This window comes from Dendropsophus ebraccatus, chromosome 7 (genome assembly GCF_027789765.1).
Source record: "Dendropsophus ebraccatus isolate aDenEbr1 chromosome 7, aDenEbr1.pat, whole genome shotgun sequence".
Lineage (NCBI taxonomy): Eukaryota > Metazoa > Chordata > Amphibia > Anura > Hylidae > Dendropsophus > Dendropsophus ebraccatus.
The window spans coordinates 26141900-26163052 of record NC_091460.1 but is presented as its reverse complement, the minus strand read 5'-3'; the positions used below and the strand labels follow the sequence as shown (position 1 = coordinate 26163052).

General features: G+C 52.2%; 1 protein-coding gene across 1 annotated transcript in view; it reads right to left on the bottom strand.

Moving 5' to 3' along the window:
- SUCLG1 (succinate-CoA ligase GDP/ADP-forming subunit alpha) overlaps positions 1–8888 on the bottom strand; it is a 32354-nt gene extending 23466 nt beyond the window's left edge. The window contains exon 1 of the mRNA XM_069976329.1: positions 8744–8888. Within this exon, the coding sequence (XP_069832430.1) occupies positions 8744–8777 (34 nt within the window). The 5' untranslated portion in view covers positions 8778–8888. The remainder of the gene's footprint in view (positions 1–8743) is intronic.
- Positions 8889–21153: the final 12265 nt, after the last annotated feature.

The window sequence follows — 21153 nt, the reverse complement described above, 5'->3', positions numbered from 1 at the left end:
ACATGTAATACTGCACAGTGACCACTAGATGCCGCTCAAGCTGAGCATAGTTCCTATATGTCCTATGCATGCTGTATACTGCAGTGACACTCCTATTATACAGCATGTAAAGGACAACATTCTGGTTTAGGTTAAAGGGATCTATGACCTATCCAAAGGCTACACGATAACTAGTTAGGTGGGAGTCCCCCTCTGTGGCCACCACATAGCCATGAAAGCTGCTGTACAGAATGTATGCTGCAAACAAAGAGACCTGTGTACCTGCTGCTGATGTATTTAGCTCACAGAGCATTGCCTGAGACTGTATACACCAGTATCTACTCTTCAGGACTAGCAATCTACAACGTACATGTTTTCAGCAGAAAGATGGGTACACTGGTACATTGATTTAAGAGTAACTTGGATTGAGAGCATTTTGCAAGTAGAGCTCACATCTTTTCAAAATTGTAACTTGGTTTAAGAGCATTGCTTTGGTTTAAGAGCTCCCTCTACTGGGTGGGAGCACAAGTGGAGGAGGGGATGGTCTGCACAGGGTGGTCTACAGCCCTGTACTCTGACCCAGGAAGTCTCCCTCACCTTCCAAATCATACCAGATCCACTTCAGGCTGGGGCTTGCATCAGGGGACAGGACTGTGGAGGTAATCTCTCCATAGCTGTAAGCCTTCTCTCCCCGGACAGAGAGTGCTGCTATACTGTGCCCACATCTGTCCTGCTCATTCCTTCATGCTCCCTGCAGTCTCTGTCAGCCCTTGTGTTTTCCATCCTCTCCATTCCTGCTATAATGTGCCGGCACTCACACTCAGCTATACACACTGCTGCTATAATGTGCCGGCACTCACACTCAGCTATACACACTGCTGCTATAATGTGCCTGCACTCACACTCAGCTATACACATTGCTGCTATAATGTGCCTGCACTCACACTCAGCTATACACACTGCTGCTATAATGTGCCTGCACTCACACCCAGCTATACACACTGCTGCTATAATGTGCCTGCACTCACACCCAGCTATACACACTGCTGCTATAATGTGCCTGCACTCACACTCAGCTATACACACTGCTGCTATAATGTGCCTGCACTAACACTTATGCTATTCACACTGCTGTATAGAAAAGTTTGTCACTGTCCTCCTGTACAGCTCTGTGGTTCTCACTTCCTGATTGGCCCATGCTGAACACACCCCCTTGCTGTCATGTGACAACAGCCCTGCTTCTCTATTCTAGTCTGTTGTACTACGCTCCTTACTATACATTATACACCACATGCTCATTGCATTACTGTACAGTAACTTATAATATCATACATTCAGCTGTTTCTCATTGTTTCATTTGTGCTACATGTGTTATTCAGAATAAAAAATTATTATTTTTGGGTTGTGGAACCAATTGTCTGCATTTCAATTATTTGTTATGGGAAAATTTGCTTTGGTTCAAGAGTGGATTTGCATTACAAGCACGGTCCTGGAACGAATTATGCTCGTAATCCAAGGCACCACTGTATTTACATAGTCATTGACTCCCTGAACCTGTATATGCGATATAACAGTAGATTGCCCCAGTGGTGGGTGCACAGTGCTTTCCCTGGCAGCTCTTGTACCCGCACCCTCAGCTCTGTACTGGGTCACACACACTTGGAGCTTAACGCCAGGCAAAACTCAGGCCTGAACAAGCTACGTGCTGGACAAGTAAGAGTTAACTCCAAGCAGCCTCCATAGATGAATGCAGACGTGTCAGTCAGAGGAGCCGGACACAGGAACATGGAGGTCTGTGCGCTCAGTCACTACAACAGAGAATAATAGACGCCCAATGTCACCAACCTCGGGGAAAGCTCGGTACCAATGTACATTTATGTGCTTGCTTTAGGATCCTTTGCGATTGTAGGGGACACAACTAGCCCCCCCCCCCCGCCCCCCGCATCATATAGACTAAAGGGAAATCTGTATGACGACCTCTGTAGACGCCATACTATATCTCATCTGTATACAGTAAGACCACAGCTCCATCACTGGACGGGTCGTCTGAGCCCCCAGTATAGTATCAGATAGTCGACTATTCCTGTGCAGCAATGTGAGGTCATGTGACATGAGGCTGTGAATCTACAGGAAGCCATTTTACCATGAATAGCAGTCACCACAGTAAGGAGGGGGGGGGGGTCATATACAATACAGCTCCATGAAATTCTATGGGTGTGATAAAGATGGCCACGCATAGACCTCTCCTATGTTCACTGGCAGGCTCAAATCGATTAATTGGGGCAACACAGCGAATTCACCACGTGTGAACACAGCCTGATTGTATAAAAGTGGAGGGGGGGGGGGACATCTGCAGTATCACATACACTATACAGCAACAGGGAGCCTGCACAACTGACTTTTTTTTTCTTCTTTCAAATCAACTGGTGTCAGAAAGTTCTATAGATATATAATTTACTTCTGTTTAAAAATCTCCAGTCTTCCAGTACTTATCAGCTGCTGTATGTCCTGCAGGAAGTGGTGTATTCTCTCCAGTCTGACACACTGCTCTCTGCTGCCACCTCTGTCCATGTCAGGAACTGTCCAGAGCAGCAGCAAATCCCCATAGAAAACCTCTCCTGCTCTCCAGGACATACAGCAGCTCATAAGTACTGGAAGTTTTGAGATTTTTTTTTTAATAGAAGTAAAATTACAAATCTCTGGCACTAGTTGATTTGAAAGAATTTTGTTTTGCACCAGAACTCGAGCATGCGGCATTGGATTAGCAGTGGCTAAAGAGGGATAATCCAAACTCTACAGCAGGGTTGGCGAAACTTCGGCTTCCAGCTGGTGCAAAACTACAATTCCCATCATGCCTGGACAGCCGAAGGCTGTACAGGCATGATGGGAGTTGTAGTTTAGCAACAGCTGGAGGGCTGAAGGTTCGCCATCCCTGCTTTACAGTGACGACATTTATGATTTAAACTTGTTTTTTAATAGACGTAAACTACAAATGTGAACTACTCCTTTAATTCTTCGGTGTGAACAAGCTCTTAGATGACACAGTGCAGAAGCTGGATTCACAATACTAGGATACACCGCAAATATTTGTTGTCTCATAACTATGGGGTTAAAGGGTAACGTACAGCCGAGCCCTGTGCTGCTATATGTGCAAGGTGAGCAGAGAATCCGGCTCCAGCCCGTAGCCCAGACCAGCAGTAGAGCAAAGGTCACCGGCCACAGCGCTCCTACCCGCGGAGATACTTTACAGCCTTGCACTTTGCTCACACAACCTGTTTGGGATTCTTACTCCGGTTTAACAAGGTGAAAGGTAACAGATGTTGTCGAGTCAAGAATTCAGTAAGGGCGAGTTCACACGTAGCAGATATACCTCGGCCGCTGCAGGGAACGATCACAGTTTTCTGTGACTCCCCATATATCTGCAGAAATTCAGCAATGTGTGAACACGTCCTAAAAGCCCAGCTGCTGTGTGTGGCGTGCAATATGTCACAATGTCACATATGGGTAATATTACACCGCAACAAGCCTCAATAGGTCTTTATGGGACGCAAATATATGTAAGAGGATAAATAGACGTATGCACAAACTCTGGGCCTAGATCTCTATAGGAATTGGAGCTCTGTTTTCCTAATACTGAGCCTCCACATCCTTACTTAAAGGGGTACTTTTTTGCCTCCCCGGTTCCAGCGGCGGGTCCCGCATTGCGGCGCTCCGATGCCTGGCTCCCGGCCGCTGCCGGGTGTCTGACGCGGGCCCGAGACGTGTTATCTCAGGTCCGCTCAGCCACTCAGTGACCGAGGCGGGATCTGAGCGGACTTGAAACGGATCCCGCCTCTGTCACTGACTGGCTGAGCGGGCTTGAGACGTCGCACGTCTCGGGCCCGCGTCAGACACCCGGAAGCGGCAGGGAAACGGGCACCGGAGCGCCGCAATGCGGGACCCACCGCTGGAACCTGGGAGGTGAGTGGACGTCTTTTCCCTCGGCCACCTCCTCCCCAGCAAAAAAAAAGTGCCCCCCTGCTGGAGTACCCCTTTAAAGAGGACCTGTCACCCCCCGCGCCGGGGTGACAGGCTCTCGACCCCCAGCTAGATCCCCTTATAGTTACCTCATGTCGCCGAGTCCTGCTGCCGGAGCCGGTCCCGGGACGGAGATATCCCGTGAGAAGCCGGCGCACGGCTCCAGTCATTCTCTATGGACGCCGGACCCATCTCCACAGCGCGCGCGCCGGCTTCTGACCGGGATATCTCTGTCCCGGGACCGGCTCCGGCAGCAGGACTCGGCGACATGAGGTAACTATAAGGGGATCTATCTGGGGGTCGGGAGCCTGTCACCCCGGCGCGGGGGGGTGACAGGTCTCCTTTAAAGCCCCTATTGCTGAATACGGACGATGATTGTTCTGTGGAATAGGGCCTATACCTATAGGGTACTATTACAAAAAGCGATTTTTCGACGATAAACGACAAACTAACTCAAAATGACCTGAAATCGTTCGCCCAATTAAACGGAACGATGATCGTTACTTATGACCGTTTGCGTTCCTCCTGTCGTTGCTACTGCGAACGATTTGCAAACGAACAACAATAAAAATTGATCCAAATTCTATCAAACGATCAACAATTTCTCATTGATCGTTTCATCGTTCTCTGCTATTATACTAAACCGTTATCATTCAAATCCGAACGATTTTTTTGAACGATAATCGTTCCGTGTAATACCACCCTCACACAGTCAAAACCTAGGAGTCTTCAGCCATCCAGCAGGGGGAGCTCTCACAGTATCATCTGTTTTGCTCTCTACCCCAATAATAAAGCAGAGCAGCCATCGTGCTCCCTATGGCGTCTGTACGGCAGCAGAGTCCGCACCAACACTAGGAATTTCAATTCAATTTCAATTCAAATTCAATTAAACAGAACGGCAATGTTACCTATTTCACTTGGATCCCAGAATGCAGCGTGTTACTCATGGGTATCATATGAGGAGTCACTACTAAAGATGAGTGTGCGGCATTGGATTGGCGATGGCTGAAGAAGCTGGCTGTATTCATGTTTTCCAGGACTCCCTAGGGCGGCATCCAACTTCTTCAGCCGCCAGTAATCAAATGCTGCGCACATCTCTAGTCACTCCCAAAAGGGGATTAAAGGGGTTATCCAGCGCTACAAAAACATGGCCACTTTCCCCCTACTGTTGTCTCCAGTTTGGGTGGGGTTTTGAAACTCAGTTCCATTTAAGTAAATGGAGCTTAATTGCAAACTGCCCCTGAACTGGAGACAACAGTAGGGGGAAAGTGGCCATGTTTTTGCAGCACTAGATAACCCCTTTAAGCTGCTGTTCATCCTGAGCTGCCTGTTTCACATACATAATCCAAACTCTACAGCAGGGACAGGGAACCTTCCGCCCTCCAGCTGTTGCAAAACTACAACTCCCATCATGCCTGGACAGCCTTTGGCTGTCCAGGCATGATGGGAGTTGTAGTTTTGCAACAGCTGGAGGGCGGAAGGTTCCCCATCCCTGCTGTAGAGTGACGACATTTATGAGTAGAATCAGGGGGGAGGGGATGTATATATACCATCAGCAGTCATCACTGTGAAACTGTACAGAGGATGTGGATAACTTATTGCAACATTGTTTTCTTAGAATAAAGATACAAGACATCATCTAGGAAGCAGCTAGTGTTCATCCTGCTCTTCCTGGTTCACAAACAGGACACCTGATGTACAGTGAGCACTGGAAATGATGATGGTATAGGAGACGCTGAAGCACAGGAAATGCCATGCGGCATATATACCTGGACACAGACACTGCACATGTTGTAGTCGTACACTGGCTGACATAGCTCCTGTCACTTTAAATCTATCAGTCTGCCAATTGTGGTTCAAAAGCTGTCGCTCCATGCTGGGATTTGTGGTACTATAGGATGTAACCACTGATGTACATGTTCCCTTTACTAATAACAGCTCGGTCAAAATGCATTGTGGATCTTTACTCTTGTCCTTATTGGTCAGGTGAGAGATGAGATCCTGGTAGCCCAGAGCACAGACACCTCTTCTGTACAAAGACAAAATATTCTTAAAGGGGTACTCTAGCTAATTATACATTATATATATATATATATATATATATATATATATATATATACATATAAAATTGTTTTTTTATTTTTTTTTTTTTCTTTCAAATCACCTGGTGTCAGGAAGTTATACAGATTTGTAATTTACTTCTATTTAAAAATCGCCAGTCTTCCAGTACTTATCAGCTGCTGTATGTCCTGCAGGAAGTGGTGTGTTCTTTTCAGTCTGACACAGTGCTCTCTGCTGCCACCTCTGTCCATGTCAGGTTTTCCATGGGGATTGGCTGTTTGGAGGTACTGGAAGGCCTCACATTTTTAAACAAAAGTAATTTACAAATCTGTATATCTTTCTGACACCAGTTGATATAAAACATTTTTCTTCTCCGGAGGGCCCCTTTAAAGTGGTTAGACCAGGGGTGTCAAATTCTCAGCCCACCAGCTGTTGCAAAGCTACAATTCCCAGCATTCCTGCACAGCCAACAGCTTAGCTATCCATGTATGATGGAAACAGCTGAAGAACCGCAGTCTGACACCCCATTAGGGTAACATACCCAATATGCCCTGCTAGGGAACCCCCTTCTTCCATGAATCAGATGCCCCAACATAGAGAACTCAGTGTGATCATCTATTCATCTCTATCGGGAACATGCAATACCACACTGCTCCTGTAGCGGCCACTATAGGAGAGAAGTGCAGTGATTTGGGGGGTAGTCACAGCATAGCCAAGCATGCATGTGTATGGGGGGCATTAGCCATAGAGAGAAGAGAGCCCAGGAGGCAGTGTGCACTGACAGGGAGGGATCACACTGCTGCCATAGAGAGAATAGAGCCCAGGAGGCAGTGTGCACTGACAGGGAGGGATCACACTGCTGCCATAGAGAGAAGAGAGCCCAGGAGGCAGTGTGCACTGACAGGGAGGGATCACACTGCTGCCATAGGGGAATAGAGCCCAGGAGGCAGTGTGCACTGACAGGGAGGGATCACACTGCTGCCATAGGGGGAATAGAGCCCAGGAGGCAGTGTGCACTGACAGGGATGGATCACACTGCTGCCATAGGGGAATAGAGCCCAGGAGGCAGTGTGCACTGACAGGGAGGGATCACACTGCTGCCATAGGGGAATAGAGCCCAGGAGGCAGTGTGCACTGACAGGGAGGGATCACACTGCTGCCATAGGGGAATAGAGCCCAGGAGGCAGTGTGCACTGACAGAGAGGGATCACACTGCTGCCATAGGGGAATAGAGCCCAGGAGGCAGTGTGCACTGACAGGGAGGGATCACACTGCTGCCATAGGGGGAATAGAGCCCAGGAGGCAGTGTGCACTGACAGGGATGGATCACACTGCTGCCATAGGGGAATAGAGCCCAGGAGGCAGTGTGCACTGACAGGGAGGGATCACACTGCTGCCATAGGGGAATAGAGCCCAGGAGGCAGTGTGCACTGACAGGGAGGGATCACACTGCTGCCATAGGGGAATAGAGCCCAGGAGGCAGTGTGCACTGACAGGGAGGGATCACACTGCTGCCATAGGGGAATAGAGCCCAGGAGGCAGTGTGCACTGACAGGGAGGGATCACACTGCTGCCATAGGGGAATAGAGCCCAGGAGGCAGTGTGCACTGACAGGGAGGGATCACACTGCTGCCATAGCGGGGATAGAGCCCAGGAGGCAGTGTGCACTGACAGGGAGGGATCACACTGCTGCCATAGGGGAATAGAGCCCAGGAGGCAGTGTGCACTGACAGGGAGGGATCACACTGCTGCCATAGGGGAATAGAGCCCAGGAGGCAGTGTGCACTGACAGGGAGGGATCACACTGCTGCCATAGGGGAATAGAGCCCAGGAGGCAGTGTGCACTGACAGGGAGGGATCACACTGCTGCCATAGCGGGGATAGAGCCCAGGAGGCAGTGTGCACTGACAGGGAGGGATCACACTGCTGCCATAGGGGAATAGAGCCCAGGAGGCAGTGTGCACTGACAGGGAGGGATCACACTGCTGCCATAGGGGAATAGAGCCCAGGAGGCAGTGTGCACTGACAGGGAGGGATCACACTGCTGCCATAGGGGGAATAGAGCCCAGGAGGCAGTGTGCACTGACAGGGAGGGATCACACTGCTGCCATAGGGGAATAGAGCCCAGGAGGCAGTGTGCACTGACAGAGAGGGATCACACTGCTGCCATAGGGGAATAGAGCCCAGGAGGCAGTGTGCACTGACAGAGAGGGATCACACTGCTGCCATAGGGGAATAGAGCCCAGGAGGCAGTGTGCACTGACAGGGAGGGATCACACTGCTGCCATAGGGGAATAGAGCCCAGGAGGCAGTGTGCACTGACAGGGAGGGATCACACTGCTGCCATAGGGGAATAGAGCCCAGGAGGCAGTGTGCACTGACAGGGAGGGATCACACTGCTGCCATAGGGGAATAGAGCCCAGGAGGCAGTGTGCACTGACAGGGATAGCACAAAGCACCCGGGGAGGGGCAGGACAGCACACAAGGTGCAGAAACTCATTCAACACACAACTTTATTAGCAACTGACCGTTACCATGACAACCTGTGAAGTATCGCACCCTGATTGCAGAACGTGACCCCTAAACACCAGGGCACCCCCACAGTCGTGTCCCCCCTGCAGCCCAGCACTCCACCATGTAAGGGTTAACAGCCTGCCACTGCCCTGTACACACCCGGAGAACTTACATAGGAAGCGGGTGAGGAGCCTTCCCTGGAACATGGTGCGGGTCCTTCACCAATGACAGTGCCCAGGTAGCTGCCACAGGCAGGAAGAGGCGGGGCCTAGCGCTCAGGACGCCGGGGCTGCCCCGGACACTGCCGGGAAAAACTTAGCGAAACAGTAGGGTCCTGATTTACAGGGTCACGTGATCGCGTCCTGATTACTTCTAGGCATTGAAAAGGTGAGGTGGCCTCGACGCTGCCTGACTAGAAAGTAAACTGGCCTCTAGCCTGCAGGTCCGCCGGCTGTCCTGGTAGCTGCCTGAATGATTTCTCCGAGTACACGAGCCTCACAAAACGCTTCTCCTCATCTGCTGTTTGAGCGTTGTTACTTTCTCAAGCGGCCTCGTGACGTCACAGCGCCCAGGACCCCATACGCTCTTTGCCCTAGTAAAAGTCATGCGTGTCAGGACCCCACAGGTGTTCAGCATATTGCCTGCGTAAAGTATAGGACGATATCGATACAGTATCAATGCTAAACTGGAACGCCGGTATTAGGAGTCAGGACCCTGGAGCTGTCTTTATAAGTGCCTGCTTAGAACTCACACTTTATTAGCAGCAGGGACACCCATAGATTGGCTGTGCCTGCTGTAAATAGTCACTGTACAAGTCACCTCGATGAATAATCATTGTAATTACTGTAGTGTAATGAGCCCGGGCTGACTGATCTCTGCTGCCACCTTGTGGCCCTTTATTATATTGCTTGGCATTGATGTCCTATTAGATCAGTAAGGATGGGAGGTCAGAGGAGAAACATCAGAGAACAAGCTGGTGATGGCAGTGTGATGGTCTGGGGGATGTTGTTGGTAGATTCTCTGGGTCACTCATCCACATGGAGGCGCTCTCAGCTGATCTGGACCCCCATACACCCATACATGCGGATTGTCTTTCCTGTAGCGGATGGGATCGGCCAGCACTGCGTCACACAGCTAGTAATGTCTGACATTGTTTAGAAGAACATGGCCGAGCACTACCAGCCTCCTATAGGCCCTATTCCACGGAACGATTATCCTTCACTCGCTCAAACGACCGCTCGTTAACGATCACTAAGCGATTTTTTTAGGGAACGATAACACACGTGGGAACATGACCGATATATGTAGTGTAACGATTATTTTGCGTTTGTTTAAAACGTTCGCCGGGGTCATCGTGACCATACGACACGCCTACTTTTTTAAAACCTAAAAAAAAAAGCTTTCTAATTTTACGAAACTTTTAGAGAATTATCTTTCAAAGACCAACGATGTTTTTTCGACATGCTGAAAAACAATTTTGAACGACAATATAACGATTTCGCCTTTGTCGTTCGCTCGTTTACTCCAATTCCACAAACCGATTATTGTTAACGAGCGGTCGTTGGAGCGAGTTTATGAATGATAATCGTTCCGTGGAATAGGGCCTTAAGTCCCTAGAGTGAACCCAACTGAGCATCTGTGGGACCCCCTCAACCATCATGTTCTTTCTATGGACTCTCCCAGAGCAGTAGGATGCAGTCAGCATGGCTCTAGATACCTGTGACACCTACCAGGACCTCATACAGTCACTCTGCACCCATCTAGCTGCTGTCTGGTTACTCTGGATATTGGCTGCTGGTCATGCAGTGACCCTGGATAGTTAGGTGTCAGCTGGGGGCCAGGTATTGGGGGACTGATGAGGCACGTGTCATTGTGGCCAGGAATGGTATTGCCCACCCCCGGATACACCGACACAAGACTTTGCGGTAGAGAACCAAGCAGTTAAACAAGCCAACAGTATACTGGAAGTTCAGTGCTATACAAAAAAATAGTAACTTGGCAATAAGGTGGAAGATAAAGGATACTACTCTTTGTGGACAACACAGATCACCTGGGTGCTGATGTGTATAAGGGAATTTCTGTATACTCTTGCACTTATAGTAAGCTGTAGGCTGGCATTGTAGGAATAGGCTAGGGGGCTAATGATAGTATCAGTCACTATCAGAGTGACTGGGCTGTAGAATACCTGATAGAAGATACCCATACTCAGGGTTTGGAGAATACTCCCTCTTGCCAGAGACATCACTGAGTGCCAGATCCGGTAGCACAGGTCCCTGGCCTGCACAACCAGGTGTAGATAGTCACTCAAGGATCCCCAAGATGGCCGAGCGAAGATCAATGGAGTACTTAGGCTTAACTGCACTTTACTTCACTGAGGATGAAGCTCTAATTGCTGGGACGTCCTGACTTGGTGGATAGACAGTCACCCCAAAGTAGGCAAGGTTTATCCCTGGATGGTAGTTACCCCACTGCATAATAGCTGTAATAGTGCTGTAGACTAACACTTGATCTGTCATAGGACCTGGCCTCCAGGCCAGGCCCTGGAGTAAGCCTCAGCAGGAACAAAACTTTTTGTATACTCTCTCTCCATAGAAATACTGGCTACACTAGATGTGAACTCCCAGGAGCTTTATAGAAGAGGTTGAGACCAATCTCCCATTGGTGGGGATCTTTCTGGAAGGGCCTAAACCTTGGTGGGTGATAGGTGCAGAAGTGTACCCCAGGCCATCTGAGCGCTCACAGAGAGAAGGCAGTCATGTGACTGATGGACACATTGAGCCGTGACTCTCTGTGGATACTCTCTTAGATATTGAAAGTTATAACGGCAGTGACACTTTAGATATACACATAATGGATCCGCAGCAGATTTCACACTGCGAGTTTGCAGCGAAATCTGCTGCGAATCCCTTGTCGCATTCAGTAGGATTCCATACATTACCGGGTTCTTTGGGGGCTTCCTGCGTCTGGTCGTCCCTCTCAGTCAATCAGTACGCTGCCCCGTCCCAGCCACTGATTGGCTGAAGGGGATGGATAGACGCCGGAAGCAAGCTGGAGCATGGACCCGGTATTGTATGTACCGGGTTGCGGGGGTTAAGGGGGCTGCTGCTTTCATACAGCGGGATGACAATTGAAAGTGACAGTTAAGGGATTCGCAGCTTGAAATCCGCTGCCGATCCGTCTCATGTGAGTCTAGCCTAGGGAGGTATTCCAGGAAAAATGTACTTTTCCCCATCGTCTTCCTATGGAGCTGATGGAAAGAGCCGAGTACATCGCTCCTCCGTACTCGGCTCTTTTCATCGATCTATAGGAATGAATATGGTATAGAGGTAAAGAGGTCATACCCCCCACAATCTCATACTTTATTCCTATCCTGTGAATAGGGGAAAAGTTGATATACCTGGAATATCCCTTTAAGGGGGTTGTCCAGCGAAAATCTTTTTCTTTTATATCAACTGGTGTCGGAAAGTTATGTAGATTTGTAATTGACTTCTATTAAAAAAAATCTCTTGTTTTCCCATACTTATTAGCTGCTGTATGTCCTGCAGGAAGAGTAACTTGGTTTAAGACCGTTTTGATTTAAGGGCTCACAGTTTTTCAAAATTGTGACTTGGTTTAAGAGCATTGCTTTGGTGTAAGAGCTCCCTGTACTGGGTGGGAGGGGGAGTGGAGGAGGGCCATGGTCTGCACAGCGTGGTCTACAGCACTGTACTCTGACCCAGGAAGTCTCCCTCACCTTCCAAATCATAGCAGATCCATTTCAGGCTGGGGCTCACATCTGGGGACAGGACTGTGGAGGTAATCTCCCCATAGCTGTAACCCCTCTCTCCCCAGACAGAGAGTGTTGCTATACTGTGCCCACATCTGCCCTGCTCATTCCTTCATGCTCTCTGCAGTCTCTGTCCGCCCTTGTGTTTTCCATCCTCTCCATTACTGTACAGTAACTTATAATATCACATATTCTGCTGTTACTGAATGTTTGAACATTTGTTTCACATGTTATTTAGAATATAAAATCATTATTTTTGGGATGTGGAACCAATTGTCTGCATTTCTATGATTTCTTATGGGAAAATTTGCTTTGGCTTAAGAGTGGATTTGGATTACAAGCGCGGTCCCGGAACCAATTATGCTCTTAATCCAAGGCACCACTGTATTGTTTTATTTCCAGTCTGACACAGTGCTCTCTGCTGACATCTCTGGCCGAGACAGGAACTGTCCAGAGCAGGAGAGGTTTTCTATGGGGATTTATACAAAACCAAAACTAAGTTTCTGTCTCGGCCAGAGATGTCAGCAGAGAGCAGTGTGTCAGAATGAAAATAAAACAGCACTTCCTGCAGGACATACAGCAGCTAATAAGTATGGGAATACAAGAGATTTTGTAATAGAAGTAAATTACAAATCTGTATAATTTTATGATATCAGTTGATTTGAAAGAAAAAGATTTTTGCTGGACAACCCCTTTAAGCCCAGAGAATAGACATACAAAGTAGCTGACGACAGGTGTGCTAGGAACAGTAATGTCACACCCGCTCTGGGCCATCACAGTAATAACAATGAGACACTGTCCTTTATGTGACGCTCATAATATAAATGATGTATCCTCTGTAGTAGACAGAACAGGCAGGTTTTTTGTACCTGCAGGTATAATAATGCCCACTAGAGGTCTCCCCATCACAGCTTCTTCCTGCTGGCAGAGCACTATGGCATAGATGAGGGATCTATCATTGGACTTTGGTGTAAATTACTGATTTGCTCAAATGTAAAACTTATTCTGTGTTTTGTGCAAAACTTTGGGAGCGCTGTGCAACCATTACCAATGTTCAGCAAACAATTCCCCCCATAGACCAGTGAGCATTACCTCCACCCCTTACTGCAGGGATGATGCAAAACTACAACTCCCATCATGCCTGGGCAGCCAAATGCCAGAGCCTCCCCACCCCTGCTTTACTGGCTCAGTGTCCTAAGGTAAAGCAATTATGGTGGCATGGATGCCAGGGGTAAGTGGCCCTCATTATCGCCTCTGGAAAGATGGGTTGATACACAGATAAACACCAACATGGGGTGAGGGGTGAAGCTACTGCAGCTGGATGGTTAAAGGGTTACTCCGGCCAAAATCGCTTTCTTTCAAATCATCTGATGTCAGAAAGTTATATAGATTTGTAATTAACTTCTATTTAAAAATCTCCAGTCTTCCAGTACTTATCAGCTGCTGTATGTCCTGCAGATAATGTTGTTTTCTTTCCAGTCTGACACAGCGCTCTCTGCTGCCACCTCTGTCCATGTCAGGAACTGTCCACAGCAGGAAATACTTTCTGGTTCAGGTTTTTTTAAGACAGGAAAGATTTTGTATGGGGATCTGCTGCTGCTCTGGACAGTTCCTGACATGGACAGAGGTGGCAGCAGAGAGCACTGCGTCAGACTGGAAAGAATACACCACTTCCTGCAGGGCATACAGCAGCAGATAAGTACTGGAAGAATGTAGATTTTTAACAAGAAGTAATGTACAGATCTGTATGTGGGTAACATGGAGTGAACAGGGTTGTACAGAGTAGTAGGGCAGAGGAGGAGCAGTGTGACTAGTTTCTCTATATACCCTGATGCTGTCAGCAGGAAAAGATGGTTCTCCATTACAGCTGCTTTATAGGATGACTGGCAGATCCTGCTGCACCGGGTGACATCATGGGAGAAGTATGGCATGTCTGTAACAGCTGCACAGGCCTCATCCCCTACAATACTCACTCATCTCTAGCCAATACAATATACACAGCAACACAAGCATGCTGTAATGTAATATATATATATATATATATATATATATATATATATATATATATATATATATATATATATATATATATATATACTGTATATATATATATAGTTACACTAAAAATTAAGAGCATATGGCAACAGTAAGCATTAGATTCAATAAGCTCTAGTGGCCACCCCCGGTACTGCAGCATTGAGCAGCATTGGTACAGCTCTATAGCGCTGCAGTGGCCATCCCCGGTACTGCAGCAGCACAGGCGGTGACAAGCAGCTGAGGTCACAGCATTAGCGCTGATTTGTTTACATAAGAATGTACCACTGACCGGTATTGAGGGGAAAGGAAATACATTATGTCCTCCCTTGTTCCTCCCATAATCCCCCAGTATGATCACTTACATCGTACAGTTACTTTTCGCAGGTCACTCACTAAACGGAATATTAAAAGATTGTTTTAACAGCGGGTTTAGTAAGATTCCCCCCCCCCCCCAGCTGGGAGGAGTGGTACGCGCCGTCGCCCGGGTTGCTGCTGTTAGCGTGCACGCGGCGGCCGATAGTGGGTGGAAGGTCGGGAGCGCGCAGGTGGAAGCGTGCGCGCGCGCTCCTACAGTTAACGCTTTCATGTCCGCGGCGCTCACCGTATATGCAGCAAATACAATATAATACATGGAGAAGGGGAGGAGTCCATTTTTATCATATGGGGGAGGGTAAGAGTGATACGGGGTACACCCTGCAAGTGGTGGCATACAGGAAAAGGGGCGACAACCTGGACACTGCCCAGAGTCAGGGGGTGACAACCTAGAGAGACTGCCCTGAGCCAGGGGGTGACAACCTGGAGACTGCCCTGAGCCAGGGGGTGACAACCTAGAGACTGCCCTGAGCTAGGGGGTGACAACCTAGAGAGACTGCCCTGAGCCAGGGGGTGACAACCTGGAGACTGCCCTGAGCCAGAGGGTGACAACCTAGAGAGACTGCCCTGAGCCAGGGGGTGACAACCTACAGAGACTGCCCTGAGCCAGGGGGTGACAACCTAGAGAGACCGCCCTGAGCCAGGGGGTGACAACCTAAAGAGACTGCCCTGAGCCAGGGGGTGACAACCTGGACACTGCCCTGAGCCAGGGGGTGACAACCTACAGAGACTGCCCTGAGCCAGGGGGTGACAACCTGGACACTGCCCTGAGCCAGGGGGTGACAACCTAGAGACTGCCCTGAGCCAGAGGGTGACAACCTAGAGAGACTGCCCTGAGCCAGGGGGTGACAACCTGGACACTGCCCTGAGCCAGGGGGTGACAACCTGGACACTGCCCTGAGCCAGGGGGTGACAACCTAGAGAGACTGCCCTGAGCCAGGGGGTGACAACCTAGAGAGACTGCCCTGAGCCAGGGGGTGACAACCTAAAGAGACTGCCCTGAGCCAGGGGGTGACAACCTGGACACTGCCCTGAGCCAGGGGGTGACAACCTACAGAGACTGCCCTGAGCCAGGGGGTGACAACCTGGACACTGCCCTGAGCCAGGGGGTGACAACCTAGAGACTGCCCTGAGCCAGGGGGTGACAACCTAGAGAGACTGCCCTGAGCCAGGGGGTGACAACCTACAGAGACTGCCCTGAGCCAGGGGGTGACAACCTAGAGACTGCCCTGAACCAGGGGGTGACAACCTAGAGAGACTGCCCTGAGCCAGGGGGTGACAACCTAGAGACTGCCCTGAGCCAGGGGGTGACAACCTAGAGAGACTGCCCTGAGCCAGGGGGTGACAACCTAGAGAGACTGCCCTGAGCCAGGGGGTGATAACCTAGAGAGACTGCCCTGAGCCAGGGGGTGACAACCTAGAGACTGCCCTGAGCCAGAGGGTGACAACCTGGACACTGCCCTGAGCCAGGGGGTGACAACCTAGAGACTGCCCTGAGCCAGGGGGTGACAAACTAGAGACTGCCCTGAGCCAGAGGGTGACAACCTAGAGAGACTGCCCTGAGCCAGGGGGTGACAACCTAGAGAGACTGCCCTGAGCCAGGGGGTGACAACCTAGAGAGACTGCCCTGAGCCAGGGGGTGACAACCTAGAGACTGCCCTGAGCCAGGGGGTGACAACCTAGAGACTGCCCTGAGCCAGGGGGTGACAACCTAGAGACTGCCCTGAGCCAGGGGGTGACAACCTAGAGACTGCCCTGAGCCAGGGGGTGACAACCTAGAGACTGCCCTGAGCCAGGGGGTGACAACTTAGAGACTGCCCTGAGCCAGGGGGTGACAACCTAGAGACTGCCCTGAGCCAGGGGGTGACAACCTAGAGACTGCCCTGAGCCAGGGGGTGACAACCTGGAGACTGCCCTGAGCCAGAGGGTGACAACCTAGAGAGACTGCCCTGAGCCAGGGCGTGACAACCTAGAGACTGCCCTGAGCCAGGGGGTGACAACCTAGAGAGACTGCCCTGAGCCAGGGGGTGACAACCCAGAGAGACTGCCCTGAGCCAGGGGGTGACAACCTAGAGACTGCCCTGAGCCAGGGGGTGACAACCTAGAGACTGCCCTGAGCCAGGGGGTTACAACCTAGAGACTGCCCTGAGCCAGGGGGTGACAACCTGAAGACTGCCTTGAACCAGGGGGTGACAACCTAGATACTGTCCTGAGCCAGAGGGTGACAACCTGGACACTGCCCTGAGCCAGGGGGTGACAACCTAGAGACTGCCCTGAGCCAGGGGGTGACAACCTAGAGACTGCCCTGAGCCAGGGGGTGACAACCTAGAGAGACTGCCCTGAGCCAGGGGGTGACAACCTAGAGAGACTGCCCTGAGCCAGGGGGTGACAATCTAGAGAGACTGCCCTGAGCCAGAGGGTGACAACCTAGAGACTGCCCTGAGCCAGGGGGTGACAACCTAGAGACTGCCCTGAGTCAGGGGGTGACAACCTGGACACTGCCCTGAGCCAGGGGGTGACAACCTGGACACTGCCCTGAGCCAGGGGGTGACAACCTACAGAGACTGCCCTGAGCCAGGGGGTGACAACCTACAGAGACTGCCCTGAGCCAGGGGGTGACAACCTAGAGAGACTGCCCTGAGCCAGGGGGTGACAACCTGGAGACTGCCCTGAGCCAGAGGGTGACAACCTAGAGAGACTGCCCTGAGCCAGGGGGTGACAACCTACAGAGACTGCCCTGAGCCAGGGGGTGACAACCTAGAGAGACCGCCCTGAGCCAGGGGGTGACAACCTAAAGAGACTGCCCTGAGCCAGGGGGTGACAACCTGGACACTGCCCTGAGCCAGGGGGTGACAACCTGGACACTGCCCTGAGCCAGGGGGTGACAACCTACAGAGACTGCCCTGAGCCAGGGGGTGACAACCTGGACACTGCCCTGAGCCAGGGGGTGACAACCTAGAGACTGCCCTGAGCCAGAGGGTGACAACCTAGAGAGACTGCCCTGAGCCAGGGGGTGACAACCTGGACACTGCCCTGAGCCAGGGGGTGACAACCTGGACACTGCCCTGAGCCAGGGGGTGACAACCTAGAGAGACTGCCCTGAGCCAGGGGGTGACAACCTAGAGAGACTGCCCTGAGCCAGGGGGTGACAACCTAAAGAGACTGCCCTGAGCCAGGGGGTGACAACCTGGACACTGCCCTGAGCCAGGGGGTGACAACCTGGACACTGCCCTGAGCCAGGGGGTGACAACCTACAGAGACTGCCCTGAGCCAGGGGGTGACAACCTGGACACTGCCCTGAGCCAGGGGGTGACAACCTAGAGACTGCCCTGAGCCAGGGGGTGACAACCTAGAGAGACTGCCCTGAGCCAGGGGGTGACAACCTACAGAGACTGCCCTGAGCCAGGGGGTGACAACCTAGAGACTGCCCTGAGCCAGGGGGTGACAACCTAGAGAGACTGCCCTGAGCCAGGGGGTGACAACCTAGAGACTGCCCTGAGCCAGGGGGTGACAACCTAGAGAGACTGCCCTGAGCCAGGGGGTGACAACCTAGAGAGACTGCCCTGAGCCAGGGGGTGATAACCTAGAGAGACTGCCCTGAGCCAGGGGGTGACAACCTAGAGACTGCCCTGAGCCAGAGGGTGACAACCTGGACACTGCCCTGAGCCAGGGGGTGACAACCTAGAGACTGCCCTGAGCCAGGGGGTGACAAACTAGAGACTGCCCTGAGCCAGAGGGTGACAACCTAGAGAGACTGCCCTGAGCCAGGGGGTGACAACCTAGAGAGACTGCCCTGAGCCAGGGGGGTGACAACCTAGAGAGACTGCCCTGAGCCAGGGGGTGACAACCTAGAGACTGCCCTGAGCCAGGGGGTGACAACCTAGAGACTGCCCTGAGCCAGGGGGTGACAACCTAGAGACAGCCCTGAGCCCGGGGGTGACAACCTAGAGACTGCCCTGAGCCAGGGGGTGACAACTTAGAGACTGCCCTGAGCCAGGGGGTGACAACCTAGAGACTGCCCTGAGCCAGGGGGTGACAACCTAGAGACTGCCCTGAGCCAGGGGGTGACAACCTGGAGACTGCCCTGAGCCAGAGGGTGACAACCTAGAGAGACTGCCCTGAGCCAGGGCGTGACAACCTAGAGACTGCCCTGAGCCAGGGGTGACAACCTAGAGAGACTGCCCTGAGCCAGGGGGTGACAACCCAGAGAGACTGCCCTGAGCCAGGGGTGACAACCTAGAGACTGCCCTGAGCCAGGGGGTGACAACCTAGAGACTGCCCTGAGCCAGGGGGTTACATCCTAGAGACTGCCCTGAGCCAGGGGGTGACAACCTGTAGACTGCCTTGAACCAGGGGGTGACAACCTAGATACTGTCCTGAGCCAGAGGGTGACAACCTGGACACTGCCCTGAGCCAGGGGGTGACAACCTAGAGACTGCCCTGAGCCAGGGGGTGACAACCTACAGACTGCCCTGAGCCAGGGGGTGACAACCTAGAGAGACTGCCCTGAGCCAGGGGGTGACAACCTAGAGAGACTGCCCTGAGCCAGGGGGTGACAATCTAGAGAGACTGCCCTGAGCCAGAGGGTGACAACCTAGAGACTGCCCTGAGCCAGGGGGTGACAACCTAGAGACTGCCCTGAGTCAGGGGGTGACAACCTGGACACTGCCCTGAGCCAGGGGGTGACAACCTGGACACTGCCCTGAGCCAGGGGGTGACAACCTACAGAGACTGCCCTGAGCCAGGGGGTGACAACCTACAGAGACTGCCCTGAGCCAGGGGGTGACAACCTAGAGAGACTGCCCTGAGCCAGGGGGTGACAACCTGGACACTGCCCTGAGCCAGGGGGGTGACAACCTAGAGACTGCCCTGAGCCAGGGGGTGACAACCTAGAGACTGCCCTGAGCCAGGGGGTGACAACCTGGACACTGCCCTGAGCCAGGGGGTGACAATCTAGAGAGACTGCCCTGAGCCAGAGGGTGACAACCTAGAGACTGCCCTGAGCCAGGGGGTGACAACCTAGAGACTGCCCTGAGCCAGGGGGTGACAACCTAGAGACTGCCCTGAGCCAGGGGGTGACAACCTGGACACTGCCCTGAGCCAGGGGGTGACAATCTAGAGAGACTGCCCTGAGCCAGAGGGTGACAACCTAGAGACTGCCCTGAGCCAGGGGGTGACAACCTGGACACTGCCCTGAGCCAGGGGGTGACAACCTACAGAGACTGCCCTGAGCCAGGGGGTGACAACCTAGAGAGACTGCCCTGAGTCAGGGGGTGACAACCTGGACACTGCCCTGAGCCAGGGGGTGACAACCTGGACACTGCCCTGAGCCAGGGGGTGACAACCTACAGAGACTGCCCTGAGCCAGGGGGTGACAACCTACAGAGACTGCCCTGAGCCAGGGGGTGACAACCTAGAGAGACTGCCCTGAGCCAGGGGGTGACAACCTGGACACTGCCCTGAGCCAGGGGGTGACAACCTAGAGACTGCCCTGAGCCAGGGGGTGACAACCTAGAGACTGCCCTGAGCCAGGGGGTGACAACCTGGACACTGCCCTGAGCCAGGGGGTGACAATCTAGAGAGACTGCCCTGAGCCAGAGGGTGACAACCTAGAGACTGCCCTGAGCCAGGGGGTGACAACCTGGACACTGCCCTGAGCCAGGGGGTGACAACCTACAGAGACTGCCCTGAGCCAGGGGGTGACAACCTAGAGAGACTGCCCTGAGCCAGGGGGTGACAACCTGGACACTGCCCTGAGCCAGGGGGTGACAACCTGGACACTGCCCTGAGCCAAGGGGGTGACAATCTAGAGAGACTGCCCTGAGCCAGAGGGTGACAACCTAGAGACTGCCCTGAGCCAGGGGGTGACAACCTGGACACTGCCCTGAGCCAGGGGGTGACAACCTACAGAGACTGCCCTGAGCCAGGGGGTGACAACCTGGACACTGCCCTGAGCCAGGGGGTGACAACCTACAGAGACTGCCCTGAGCCAGGGGGTGACAACCTAGAGACTGCCCTGAGCCAGGGGGTGACAACCTAGAGAGACTGCCCTGAGCCAGGGGGTGACAACCTAGAGAGACTGCCCTGAGCCAGGGGGTGACAACCTAGAGAGACTGCCCTGAGCCAGGGGGTGACAACCTAGAGACTGCCCTGAGCCAGGGGGTGACAACCTAGAGACTGCCCTGAGCCAGGGGGTGACAACCTAGAGAGACTGCCCTGAGCCAGGGGGTGACAACCTAGAGAGACTGCCCTGAGCCAGGGGGTGACAACCTAGAGAGACTGCCCTGAGCCAGGGGGTGACAACCTAGAGACTGCCCTGAGCCAGAGGGTGACAACCTGGACACTGCCCTGAGCCAGGGGGTGACAACCTAGAGACTGCCCTGAGCCAGGGGGTGACAACCTAGAGA